Source organism: Colius striatus, chromosome 7, assembly GCF_028858725.1.
Source record: "Colius striatus isolate bColStr4 chromosome 7, bColStr4.1.hap1, whole genome shotgun sequence".
In the NCBI taxonomy this organism is placed as follows: Eukaryota; Metazoa; Chordata; class Aves; order Coliiformes; family Coliidae; genus Colius; species Colius striatus.
In genome coordinates this window covers 9952607-9966434 of record NC_084765.1, presented here as the reverse complement: position 1 = coordinate 9966434, position 13828 = coordinate 9952607, and the positions used below count along the sequence as shown (strand labels likewise).

At 36.8% G+C, this 13828-nt stretch overlaps 1 protein-coding gene across 3 annotated transcripts in view; it reads left to right on the top strand.

Moving 5' to 3' along the window:
* The window catches only part of USP47 (ubiquitin specific peptidase 47), a 56363-nt gene extending 43948 nt beyond the window's left edge, over window positions 1-12415 (top strand). For all 3 annotated transcript variants that reach the window (XM_061999110.1, XM_061999111.1, XM_061999109.1), the window contains 9 exons: window positions 291-1068; window positions 2779-2954; window positions 3139-3219; window positions 4267-4382; window positions 5405-5523; window positions 7821-7951; window positions 9991-10038; window positions 10123-10253; window positions 10978-12415. In XM_061999110.1, the coding sequence (XP_061855094.1) occupies window positions 291-1068; window positions 2779-2954; window positions 3139-3219; window positions 4267-4382; window positions 5405-5523; window positions 7821-7951; window positions 9991-10038; window positions 10123-10253; window positions 10978-11152 (1755 nt within the window). In that variant the 3' untranslated portion in view covers window positions 11153-12415. The remainder of the gene's footprint in view (window positions 1-290; window positions 1069-2778; window positions 2955-3138; window positions 3220-4266; window positions 4383-5404; window positions 5524-7820; window positions 7952-9990; window positions 10039-10122; window positions 10254-10977) is intronic.
* Window positions 12416-13828: the final 1413 nt, after the last annotated feature.

The window sequence follows — 13828 nt, the reverse complement described above, 5'->3', positions numbered from 1 at the left end:
AATGATACATAAATATACTTCTGAACACAAGTGTTTACTGCAGCTGGTCAGTCTGGTTACAGTTCTCTCCAATTTTAACATGACTATGAAAATAAGGAAGAGTGAAATAATAATTAAACTACAGACTCCTTAGCATATCTTTTTCTAAACATGTATTTTTTTCTTACGAAAGGCAATGTCTCTTAGTGACAGAATTTTAATGTTTACTCAGTCCTATCTGTTTGCTATTGTTGCTTTTGTTTTTATTCAAAGTAACACTACTTGATAAAACACTGTTACTTTATGTTCAGGTATTTATTGAAAGCTCAGAGTCTTTAGATCGTCATGTGGCATATACAGATTCTCATTTATGGAAACTTTTGGATCGCCATGCAAATACAATCAGACTGTATGTTTCATTACCAGAGCAATCACCTGGATCTCAATTTAGACGAACAGTTTATCAGAAGCCTAGTGGAGATACAGGCAACTTGGATGAAGCCTGTGAAAGAGTAAAAGGACCTGTAGGCAATATGAAGTCTGTAGAAGCGATTCTGGAAGAAAGCACTGAAAAGCTTAAAAGCTTGTCCCTGCAGCAGCAGCAGGAAGGAGATAATGGAGACAGCAGCAAAAGCACAGAAGCCAGTGATTTTGAGAACATTGAATCACCTTTAAATGAAATAGACTCTTCAACATCAGCAGAAAACAGAGAGCTTGAAAACCAAATTCAGATTTCTGACCCAGAAAATCTCCAGTCTGAGGAACGATCAGATTCCGATGTAAATAATGACAGGAGTACGAGCTCAGTGGACAGTGATATCCTCAGCTCCAGTCACAGCAGTGATACTTTATGCAATGTGGACAATGCCCCGCTTCCTTTGGCTAACGGACTTGATTCTCATAGTATCACAAGTAGTAGACGATCAAAAGCAAATCAGGGGAAGAAAGAAACATGGGACACAGCAGAAGAAGATTCTGGAACAGATAGTGAATATGATGAAAGTGGCAAGAGCAGAGGAGAAGCACAATATATGTACTTTAAGTCGGAACCATACGCTGCAGATGAAGGTTTGGGAGAAGGACAAAAATGTATGTATTTTTAAGTGCTTTAACATAGTGGTTAATTAAATTTTTACTATTTAATTAATATGCTGTCTTCAAGCCTGATGACAGTATTGAAAAACTTGATTAGATATCAAATTAAAGCTAATGAAAGCATGAAGATGGGACATGGAGTCATGTTCAGCACAAATCTAGTCTAGTTTTGATCTTGTAATAAGTGGTTGTTACTTTAAGTGTCTTGCTTTTTTTTAAGAAAATGAGAAGCTACCTCTGACACATCTATTTCCTTATATTGGAAGTATTTTCTGGAGAGCAAGCTGTTTCTTCCAGTGAAAGAAAAACAGTTGCATCTGCTGATGATTCATCTGTTTCAGAATGCAGTTAATTACTGTGATTCACAAAGCAATATTCTGTTAACATTTAGATGAACAAATCTGAAAATTCCTGGTAATTTGACTGTAAAGAAAATTCAGGTATACTTGATATTGATCATTTAAATCAATAGACTGTTACTTTACATTGGCTGAAGTACAACAGGTAAAGTGTGTGACTGACATGAAAATATCCAAACAAGTCCAGTGTAAGTGCCTCACTAGTATATTAATTGTCATAAAGATAAATAATTTAAACAATGCTCAGTACCTGCATGTGTCTTATAACTAACAGAAGAATAATTAAAGAATACTAAGATGTAAGATAGATATTTGAAAGGCAGATAGATATTTCCTGTTAGGCCAGAAATCCTGATCTAATAATAGACAAAGAGTAGAATTTTTTTAGCTTGTTTTGGGTTTTCTTGTGAATGTACACTTTCATGTTTAAAAACAGACAAATTTAATTGCAGCAATTGAAGTTTTAATGAAATGACGCGTGTAACCTGGAGGGATCCTTCTTTGGGGCTTATCTTGAACTACTTCAATTTTCCTGTTGTTTTTTTTGGTAGGACTACTTGGATGCAGGAATTATTTGTTTACAGTAATTTTGACTCTTTTCATAGTACACTGTATAAATTATTATCCTGAGGGGAAAGATTTAATGTATTTTTAATATTACAACGTAAACAGATTTGTGATTTAGGTAATTTATTTGTTCAGTTAAATACTCTGAATAGCAATTAAAAAATTCTAATGAGTTACGATACAACACAATCATACTGTAGTTTGTAGTGTATTCAAAATTGCATGTATTAAAACCACTTTTTTATAAAGACAAACGATCTACTTTGCTTTCCAGAATTTCATTTTACTACAGTGACTTTTCCTTATTTATGAAGTAAAAGAAGTCCCTTAATTTAGACATGAGCCTACACTGATATCCTGTGGCTGTCCAGAACCCAGAATTAACTGAACTCCTTAGTTCTGAAAGCCAGGAGGGAAAAAAGTTTGGATGCAGTGTGCCTGGCTAGCTCCAACTCCATACCATTTTTTCTGTCTCTTCCTCCAAGCAGGGGAAACCTGTAGGATGATTATCTGAAAACACTGCATTAAATTATGTCTATTTGTTTTACTGAATGGTGAAGATACTACTTCACTTCACTGATTTGCAAAATAGGGCATTTGGGAACCGTTATGTCTTCTGGGACTGTCTGCCCATAAACAGTTAAAATACAGCATAACTCTTAAAGGTTGTTGTAACACCATCAGAGAAATTACACATGTGGCTATTAAGTATAATTCTGACCTTTTTTTTTTTCCTAATTCAGTGTTTCATGGTGTTTTTATCTTTATTTTTGCTTAGGGCTGATGGTGCACGTTGATAAAAGAATTACACTATCTGCCTTCAAGCAACACTTGGAGCCTTTCGTTGGAGTTCCGTCTTCTCACTTCAAAGTGTTTAGAGTCTATGCCAGTAATCAGGAGTTCGAGAGTGTTCGGCTGAATGAGACACTTTCTTCATTTTCTGATGACAATAAGGTTATTGAGAAGTTATTTTGAATCAATGAGGTGTATTGGTATAATGTAGCCAAAGTTCAGAACATAATTTACAACTTCTTATTAACTTGCCAGGTGAAATAATTACATTGGTCTTGGAAGCATGTTAGAAAATACCATTCCAATTTTGATACCAGTTCTAACAGATACTCTTTTTGCCTTCTAGATAACTATTAGACTTGGAAGAGCCCTTAAGAAGGGTGAATACAGAGTCAAAGTCTATCAGCTTTTGGTAAATGAGCCAGAGGTAAGGTGTTGAATTGTTCAAGACAGATTCGTGAAAATATTAATATGTCTTTTGACTAAGGTTTTTCTCTGAGATCTTGGAAAAAAAGAAAGCTTTTCTTTGCTTTTTTTCCTACAAATTTTCCTGGATTTAGAAAGGGAACTTGAAATTAACTCTGTTTATGCTGCTCCAAGTATACAATTGGAATGTCATCTGCAATCTCTTGTGCACTGGAAATGATGAACAAATGGAAATAACTGTCACTGTTTTTCCTTAAATGTATGGAAGTCATATGTACTTCCTTCCAAATAAGAAACTTTTTTGCTCATAGTTGCAGTTTTCAGTAATTTTCTCCTAGTATAATTTGTCACATTCATGTACAACAGACAGTGTCTATCAGAATGATTAGCTGGGTAATAGTTCTCTCTGCAAGCCAAGCCTGAAACAAAAATGTTTCTTTTGCAGTAACGCAGTTCACTTACTGCTTACATCTTTTGGGACGTGGAAAGTATAAAGATGGTTTCATTATATAGGTTGCCATCTTTAAAAGTTGGCGTTGCATGCACCTTAATTTCTGATTTTGTTTTTTGGACCAAACTGCAGAATACATATTGATAACAGATAAGCAATAAAAGACTGAAGGTTAACTGATGACGCAAGGAAGAGGATGCATTTTAAAATAACTTCCAGTCGTGAGATCCTGGTCTGTCTGACCAATGAAAGCCAAGAAAGAGGCATTTTTATTATATGATTTATTTCATTTAAAAACTCCTTTCAAATTGCTTAGAATGTGCATATAATGGTAGCAATTAGTGATACAGACACAAGACACGTTCTTCAAGGATATGCATTCGGTGTTTGAATGATCTATCAAAGGGCTGCTGATACACAAATTAGTTAGATGCTATTTTAGTCAATTCGTTGCCTACCTTGTTTATGAAAAGCATTCCAAACGTTGTTTTGCTAGGTTGATAGGATTGTTCACACAATTTGAACAAGAGACAAATCTACTTTTGTTCTGGTAAAAAAACCCAGAAGTCTTTAATCACTTTGTATGTCTGTTCACAGCCGTGCAAGTTTCTTCTAGATGCAGTTTTTGCTAAAGGAATGACTGTCCGGCAGTCAAAAGAGGAGCTGCTTCCTCAGCTTCGAGAACAATGTGGCCTAGACCTGACAATTGACAGGTAAACAGACTGCAATCTGTTGAAGTTCCATGATTAAATACAACTTTAAAATGTAGAATTTTTTCTCTTATGGAGGAGGAAAATTAGGAAAAGAGCAGGAGTAAGTTACTACAGTCATGAATCAGTGAATACAAACATTAATTTAGTAATTTTTGTCTTTCCTCACATGTATAATGGTATAGGAAATAATATTTACATTAAATTACATATGTGCAACAAAAAGTTTTGTTCTCTATAAAGCAGGCTTCCTTCAGAAAGCAGAGCATTAAGTAAATCAGTTCACAAAAAAGGCCACTGTCTCTCTAGATGCACACCCAGTGTCTGCCTCATGCATTAGCATCAGGAGTGTGTACAGCACTGCTCCAGTACAATCTTCCCTTTACCCACCATCACTTATCTCTGGATAAGCCAAGGATTACTGACTGCCATGTGTGGGTTCTCTAGTGCCCTATAGTTACAGGGCACATCACAGAACTTAGGCCTGCTTTTGTGTGTCGAGAAAACACTCCAATTTATTTTTGTGCTCATGTTTAATCTTATTTCAGTCATTTAGAACTTTAGCTTTCTATCTAAATAAAACCCCATACTTCTGTGTTGTGAGATAAGTCAGACAACTGTTCTGTTCATATGCCTTTTCCCTTCTTCCTCACTTTCCCCTCCAAAAATGAAGAGGAAGGGGTGAAGGGAAAGGAGCAGCAAAAAAAAAAAAGTGTTCTGTTCGTTTATCCTAAATAGGAAACCATTTTCCTCCTTTAAATCCCTACATATTTCTTGAACTGAAAAAGCACAGTGTGGGCTTGTTTTCCTTCTGTTCATGAATGATTGAGCACTACGAGCCAGTAGTGATTCCTTGCTGTCAGGACTACTTCAGAATGTGAAACTCATTCCTAATAAACCTAACCAAACCTAGCATAAATGAGTTGTATTTTGGTGTGATCAGAAAGCATTCTGTTTTGGTCTCTGGCACTGGTAAGTACTTGTGATCATATAAAAGCTTGGTTTTCTTCATGATGTATTCACAGGTTTCGCCTAAGAAAGAAAACCTGGAAGAACCCAGGCACTGTGTTTCTGGATTATCATATCTATGAGGAAGATATCAATATTTCAAGCAATTGGGAGGTCTTCTTAGAAATACTTGATGGTAATGATATAGTGTCATGTGAAAGTGAAGATAATATTAGATTTGGTTTTTGGATAGCATTGTAAACTGTGTTCTGTCTCTTCTTTCCTTTTTTAAAAGAGTGTTCATGACATTTTTATCACATTTTATTAGGAAAAAAAAACTGAAGCATGAAGAATTTAAAATAATCAAAGCTCTGCATGGAGCTGGGGGAAGGATTGTGCAAGTGCAATTTTCCTGTGGCTGTGATGTCCTAAATGTCTAATAGCAGTACAGTTTTCTTGGTTTATTGGGAGCTTTTGGACATACTGTCGTGCTGTAGGCAGTTTTTTGCAGTGTATGTTTCCATTATGTATAAAAACTGTAGGAATGCTTTTATATTATGTTTTAATTTGGTTTTTTTTTTTTAGTAGTACTGGTGTTTTGTAGTTAGCTTGAAGTGTGTGTGTGAATTATTATAATACATCCATAATTTGCTTTTAAAGGCAGCACACGTGTTGATTCATTTAGTTTTCAGATGGGAATGCAAAAAATGTCTTCAGAAAGTGCTGCATTTTTAAACAGACTGTGTTTTTCAGAACACTTTTGGAACCAGATGTTAGCAGATTGTTTCTTAAATATAATTAAAAATATACTATTTCCTAAGCTGTCTTTTACACATACACTTAAAATTTTTATTCTGAATGTAAGGTCATAATTTAAAGGGAGAGCAGTAGGCCATACCGATTTTCCTCTGGATTAACAGATATTGCTATTAATGGAATTCGCATTCTTCACTTTTCCATTCACTCAGGAACTTTCTTCATAATCATACCTAGCTTAAGTCTCATGTAGCTGTTACTCCAGTATTTTGGAAGCTGTGTTTAATTCTGGTATTTTTCATTTTTAACAAAATTGAGCCAATTTGAGTACCAAAATTTGAAATTAACATGAAGCCTGCAGATTCCTAGAGACTTAAATATCAGCTCACACTTCAGTTGAAGCTTTACAGTTTTAGATACTTTGGGATTCATTTTAGATGAATTGCTGTACTGTTGTGAGTAGGTCTTGGAGATACTACTTTTTAGACCACTGTAGCCCACCACATTCACAGACACCATATATAGACTGTGAGGCTTTCAAGTGTTATGTAGCATTTTGTGTAACTGTCTAGCTCTGCCCAAAAGGTGTTATCTTAAGCCACTTGCAGATGATGTAGCTAGATCTAATTATCTTCTGTGAAAATGAGGTTGCATGTACCCACTACTGCCACAGAGTTTGTTTAAAGAGTAGAAAGGCAGCTGCATTAAGTCAGGGTTTGTAAGGCCTTCCACCATCACCATTCCTTTTATCTTGTTCTTCAGCTAAACACTGAAGACATGAGGCAGGTAAATAATGCAACAGCTTTGCATCACACTGTTGCAGGCATTTTTACATTAACTATGTTCTGGTTCTGAAGAAAATTCATGTAATTGTTTCAGACTTGAATGACATGCTAAGAAGCATTAGATGGCTCTGTCTTCATTTCAGACAATAGGCTACTGTTGAAAGGTGGCACAAATGTAGTCATAGGCAAGACTGTAGAATGGGGAAGCTGCAACAGCAGTGGTGATTTCATGGAAAACAAGCATGTATTGGTAGACATGAAAGTGTAAGCCACAAGTTCTGCATGCTAAATAAGTTGATTTAAATAAAATTGAAACCAGCTTTTGCTTATCTGATTGTAACATTAACAGTGTTACCCTTTCAAGCAAAGAAAACTGTTACCTGAAACTGATAATAAAAAGGCTAGAGGCAGAACATACTAGTACTGTTTGAGGTGGTAGGTGTAAAGCAGGCTGTAATAACAAGTGTATAGCTAGTGTATGAAACCTGGAAGTCAAACATGGAAAGCTTTATTACGATGAAGTGAAATGCGTGAATAAGTAACAGATTACTGAGGAAGGTGTCATGCAAATAGCAAGAACTAGAGGTCAGCTCTGGTTAGGGGGATAGATACTGTGTGTATAACTGATCTGGATGTGATGGAAAAACACACCCTAAATAAGAATAAATGATATGGCTTCTAAGAGATGCTGCCTATGAAAAATTCCTTGAAAGGTATTGATAAGAAAGAGAAGTTCAACTAAATCCCAGGCCATTCCTCTCACCTTTTGGTTTTTGGCAGACTACTTGCAGCACACCTACTGGGTTATTGAGTTTGTATATATATTTATGTAATGCATATATATAGATAGATATAGATATATATATATCTCAGTATGCTTATGCTTTGAAAAACCCTTAATTTTAAATAGGTTTTGTGATGTTAATATAATAAATTTCTCTTTCTTTCCTAGGAGTAGAAAAGATGAAATCTATGTCGCAACTTGCTGTTTTATCGAGACGATGGAGGCCATCAGAGATGAAGCTGGATTCTTTCCAGGAAGTAGTACTAGAAAGCAGCAGTGTTGAAGAATTAAAAGAGAAGGTAAAATCATGATCATCAGTTAAAAATCATCAGTTTATCATGATGCAAATGTCTTGTAGTATCCAAGAGCCTGCTGGTGTCCTCTGCTGGGAAGCACAGAGAAGTCAAAGCTACAAAAACCTTATTGCATGGTGATTATTCCCTAGGAAATGAGAACCTATCCCATCCTACTACCAAAACTATATGAACTATCAACTTTACTTCTGAGTTTTGTGTGACAGTCTGATATCAAAGTATTAAGAGAATGCATGCAAAAAGACCCAGTCATATCTTGAAGTTTAAGTAGTATACTATTACCTGTATCCCTTATCTTTGAAAAACACATGTGAAAGAAGAGCTAAAGTATTGGCACTGAGCTTTTCCAAGCCAGTGTTTTGGTATTCCAAAATACCAAACCTGTTACCCTCTTCATGTTTTAATTTGAGAGCTGTCACTGAACGACAGTGTAACTGTACCAAGTAGGTTGAACTATGTTTTGATTAGAAAGAATTTTTTTTTTTTTGTTAAGACCAGAACCCTCTTAATAGGTAAGTAGACATGTGCCTTCCTAGCAGAAATCTAGGTTAGTAGAAGTGTGTCTTGTTTTGAGGCTATTTGATTAACTTAATATGTCACAGAGTTCTGCTCTTAGAGAAATGATAATTTATATGTGCAATACCCAGACATAAGAAGGCCAGCAAAAATCCTGGTGTCAATGAAGTCTGACATTAGCTTACTAAAACACTGGCATTTGTAAATTAGGGCATTGCTAAATTCATAGGCGGGAAAGAGGAAAACTATTCAGCTGCCAGAGTGTACCACGGTCTTGGATTATTTGTTTATGTGCACAGATTAAGCTATGGACTAGCTTCTTGTATTCTTCCAGTAGAAATTAAGTTATGACTACAGGTTCTTGCGTGCAGTCTTCAAGATTTCCTCTTCATTTTTTATCTGAGGAGTTGGCTACTCTTGTTTTCTTGTCTTAAGAATTGATGTGCAGGGAGCAATTTTACCAGCATTCTCTCCAAGAGGACTTAATCTTTTTACTCTCACCAGTAATAAGATACAATAGATGTGTCAAATTCCAATGGAACAGAAATGTTCAGCCATCTTTTCTTTCAGACAAATTCTATGGGCAGAATGTAGGGCTAGTACATTGCAGAGTTCGTCTGGATTTTGTCAGTATTGTTTATTTATACTAAAGAAATGAGACAAAATTATGCTGGCTCTTAGTCATTTCGCACAGTCAGATTTGAAAAAGGCAAGAATCTTAGTGAGGAAGTCTTTTTAAGTTTTGGGAAAATAAGCAGCCAGAGGTAGACATCAACTGAAGGTAGTGCCTGCATTGCCATGGAGATGAGACTGCAGCCTATATTTAAGGGCAAGGCAGTGATGAGCCGGTGTGCACTGAGACCCCTTTGCAGAGGAAGGGCTGCAGTGGAGCCATGCAAGGGGAGGGAAGAGGGGAGGAGGGGGCTGCCCTGAGGCTGTACCAGGGATAGTGGAGAGTGAGCTGCACCAAGGCCATGCCAGGTACAGCAGCAACAGGGCTGGGCAATGCACTCTGTCCCCTAGGGAGGGGCACAAGCAGGAGAATTGTGGGGTAGTTCCGCCAGGAAGTGCATGGGCATGGAGATAGGTTTGTTTTGTGTGTTTTATGGCTCTGCTCCCAGGTTGACTAGATAGCAGCTTTCATTTCATACAGGAAAACTGCTGAGGACTAACAGATGGGTCTGAAGGTTTAACATGAGGCAGGTGGCCTCTTTGTATCTCAGAACTTGGATGTTAATAATTAATTGTTTCTATTAGATTTTTTTTCTATCACCCCTTGTCTGTCAGGAGAAGTGTGATGAAATACTGTCACAGCATTTGTCACTTGTGACACAGTAACTTCAGAAATGTAAAAATTTGTACCTTGTCACTGTAATTATTTATCAATACTTTGTATTGGAGGACTTGGGAATATTTTAATTGACATCTAGATTTGGTGAGTCTATTGACTTCACGTTGACGTTGTAACATTGTGTATTAAATCCACCATTTTTTTCTTCACTTTACAGCTGAGTGAAATAAGTGGAATACCCTTAGAAAACATTGACTTTGCAAAGGTAAGTAAGAATTTATCTATTTTTATCTTTCAATGGCATGGATGTGTGATTATGAATTTTATTCACTAAGTAATTACTTCTCAGGGTAGAGGAACGTTTCCATGCGACATTTCTGTACTAGAGATTCACCAGGACTTGGACTGGAATCCTAAAGTATCTACATTGAATGTCTGGCCTCTGTACATTTGTGATGATGGTGCAGTAATATTTTATAGGTATGTATTTTATTACAGTATCATAAACCGTGCAAAAAATCCATGTGTAAGATTTGAAGGGTGATTTTATCAACAGAAGCATAAAAGTATTCTTCTATTACCTTAAAAGGAAGAGGACTTAAAAATATTGAGCTGAAATGTTTGTGCTCTTCAGCTTCCTTAAAAACCTGAGTATTAATTATGTTTGTTGTTTAACAAAACAAGCACTGCACCCTTATACCTCAGCTTTCCTCCCAAACCATTGAAAATAATGCTGAATGCAAAACTAATTGCTGTCCTTGAGTGTGTATCTGGATTTAATTTCTTAAAGAACTATATCCCTTGTGAGCTTGTAACACTTCCCAAATATTTTACAGAAAAAGATTTTTATTTTCTACATGTATTTCTTTGAGAAATTAATATGATTTCCTGGGGAAGAAAAAGGATGTTACGATGAAAATTTTGTTAACATGAAAAGCATCCATCAGCAGGCAGCAGTAGCCTAAGGGCAGGATTTGAGGACTCAAATTTTGAATGTTATCTTTCCCACTAAGCGTGGGTGAGTTGGGGCAGCCTCCTGAACACATTGCATTTTTCGTAATTACACTTGAGTTTGGGGGAAACAGCTGGTTGATAATGTGCTGGCTTGAAGAAAATTATTTGGGAGAGCAGCTGGCAGTTTCTAGTAGGGGTTAGCTTTGACAGGCTGCATGAATCTGAGTTTTAACATGTATTTACATTTTAGGGATAAAACTGAAGAATTAATGGAATTATCAGATGAGCAGAGAAATGAACTGATGAAAAAAGAAAGCAGCAGACTCCAGAAAACTGGACACCGGGTAACCTACTCTCCTCGTAAAGAAAAAGCACTAAAAATTTATCTGGACGGAGCACCAAATAAAGATTTGACTCAAGACTGATACTCACTATAGCATTTTCCCTGGGGAATTTTTTTTGTTTAAAATAAAAAGGTTCACTACTACTGTGTAGTGCCATTACGGCAGGACATTCATTAGGTGTAAAGCGCTGACACCAGCACTGGTTGGGCCGTGTTACCAATCAGAAGCACAGTGCCCAGTGGGTCACTGCTTGACTTGGAATCATGTTGTGCACTATAGTCAAATGTACTGTAAAGCTAAAAGGGATGTGCAAATAAAAGATTAGAACTAAAAAGCGGGCGGGGAGGGAAACGAGTGGAAATTGTTGAGGATAGTGTGCACATAGTAGCTAGTGAAACTAGCCTCAAACAGGATACTGATAGCTTAATAATAAAAGCTGTGCAAAGGCCATGAAAGAATCCTTTTTTCTGTTTGTCTCACTGATACACGCATTACCTCATCAGAGAGTCTGAAGTTAAATGTTAACACATTGGTTCTAGAAAAGCAGCAGAAAAGGATTGAAGATGAAATGGAAATGCTGCCGATGTAAGGTTTTATACTATTCTTCCATAAACCCAGGTAGTCAGAGAGATGTCTGCAGAAAGCTGCCAGCAGGTGTTGGTTCAGTTGGCAGAAGTGCTGTTGTAAGGTAAATGGTTTTTAATAGGTGATGGGAGTCGATGAGCAGCTCTGATACTGTGTTCAATGTGTAAATAAAACTTGCCCTATCCATTTAACAGAACTGCAATTCAGCTATTTACCATGGTATTTCTTTTCACATATCAACATTCATTGTGTACATTTGGAAGTATAGTTGCCTATTTAAATTTGTATTCATTTGATGTTTCACAATGCTGGGTACTTTAGGGTTGTATTTCCCCTTGTTCATGAAGTTTTTGTTTTGTTCAGCTACTTTTTGTACATTTTGTTTTTGAGACTATTACAAGTTTGCATCTTCTCCACCCACTGAAAGTCATTTTATTTTTCCCAGAGTTGATTCTGTAGCTATGTGTAGTCAAATACTGGGGCAATCTCTAACACCTCAACATACAAACTTGGTAGTTCAGGTCGTGGTGCAAAGACTGATGCAGTCAACATGATTTCATTGCAAAGCCTAGGAACAGCAATTTTTTGCTTTGGTCCATAAAGATCAATAGAGGACAATTCTCCGTAGTTTTTGGAAAAGCACCTAATTTATAACAATCAAAAGATTTTGGTAAACTTTTTCATGCCAGATGCTGTTTACAACAATGAACATGCCAATAAAACATTTGTTCATTCTGTTGTGTTATTTTAATCATTAAATGCTGTGAGTTTTTATTTGAAAAATGATGGAATTATTTTATGGTAACACAGATTTTCCCAAGGCACTGTCAGAGTGGTAAGGCTGCTTATACCTGTGTGTATGTGCATACATACCCTCCACATGTGTACATGGTATTGCAGGCAGAGTTTTATAGCCTGTCTGACGCTACTGTTTAGATTCACACCAAATTTTTTGCAAGTTTCCTTTTCCAGAATTGAATTCCTCAGCAGTGAAACTTCTGAGCTCCAGGTATGATTGACGGCTAAGTTCTGCTCCAGAAAGGACAAAGGATTTTCAATAACTGAACATTCTCTTCTTCCTTGCATGCTGACCCACAGCAACCTCAAAATCCTGAGAAATTTGTCAGCTTGAGAACCAGGCATTATGCCGAGGAATTCCTTCATTCTTCCTCCTCTGTTTTACGTGTGGCCTCTTGTCCAACATAGTTGAGAGACAAGCAGGAGCAAAGGAAGTATAGAGTGAGTACTACACAGCACGTAGAGCACTTCATCAGCTACCACTTACAGGTAGACTGATGAAGGATCCTTAGAGGCTTTGGAAAAGAGGAAAAAAAATAACTGCCCAGTGGGTCATGAATTTTCCTCAAGCTCAGATCGTGAAACAGGCAAAAATCTAGACGTGGAAAGTCCCCAAACTACTTACTTAGTGTCTAGCCCTATTTGGGGAAAATTCCCTTGAGAACATCTTTGAGAAAGTTAGTTTTCAACCTGTGAGTCTTGGCAGAAATCTAGATAGAGGACTGAGGGCCATCCTTATGATGAGTTCTTGTCCAGTGGCACGCTTCTTCTAGGGTCAGTGGGCTGGAAGATGTTCTGAGTTGCTTTGGGGGACGTTTTGCAGCATCTATCTGCTTTACCTTCTGATCATTTCAAATATTTTGAGTTTCACCATAGGCATTTTAAAGAAAGTGTAATAGAAATGCAAAAGCGTGTGTGTATGTGCATGTGTTGGTGTGAGAACTGGTAAAAATGAATTGTTAGACTGTTCTGATGAAATATCCTTCCTCTTCATAATAATAGTTATGAACATTGATTTTGTTACCCAAGGAACTGGTTAAAAAGCTTTTATAAACCAGAAAGGGTGAAAGACTTGCAGGCTAGTAGCAGAGTCTTGTAGCTGCTCTTGTAAAGCTGTAGTATTTCAAGACATAAGCAGTAGAGATTATTTGGAAAGAAGTACCATGAAAAATTACTTGGCTGGAGTCTCCTGTCATCTTCTACCATGCATTAGTAACAGGGTGAAATCTGTACCCTAAAACCCCTTAATAATGGAAGAGCTAATGTAGCAATTGCTTGTGGGACGACTGGGAGCCCAGGAGCTTGGTGGATGGAATTTTACTCTTAGTTTGCTATTGATTCCTTAAACTAATGACCTCTTAAAAGATCATAATG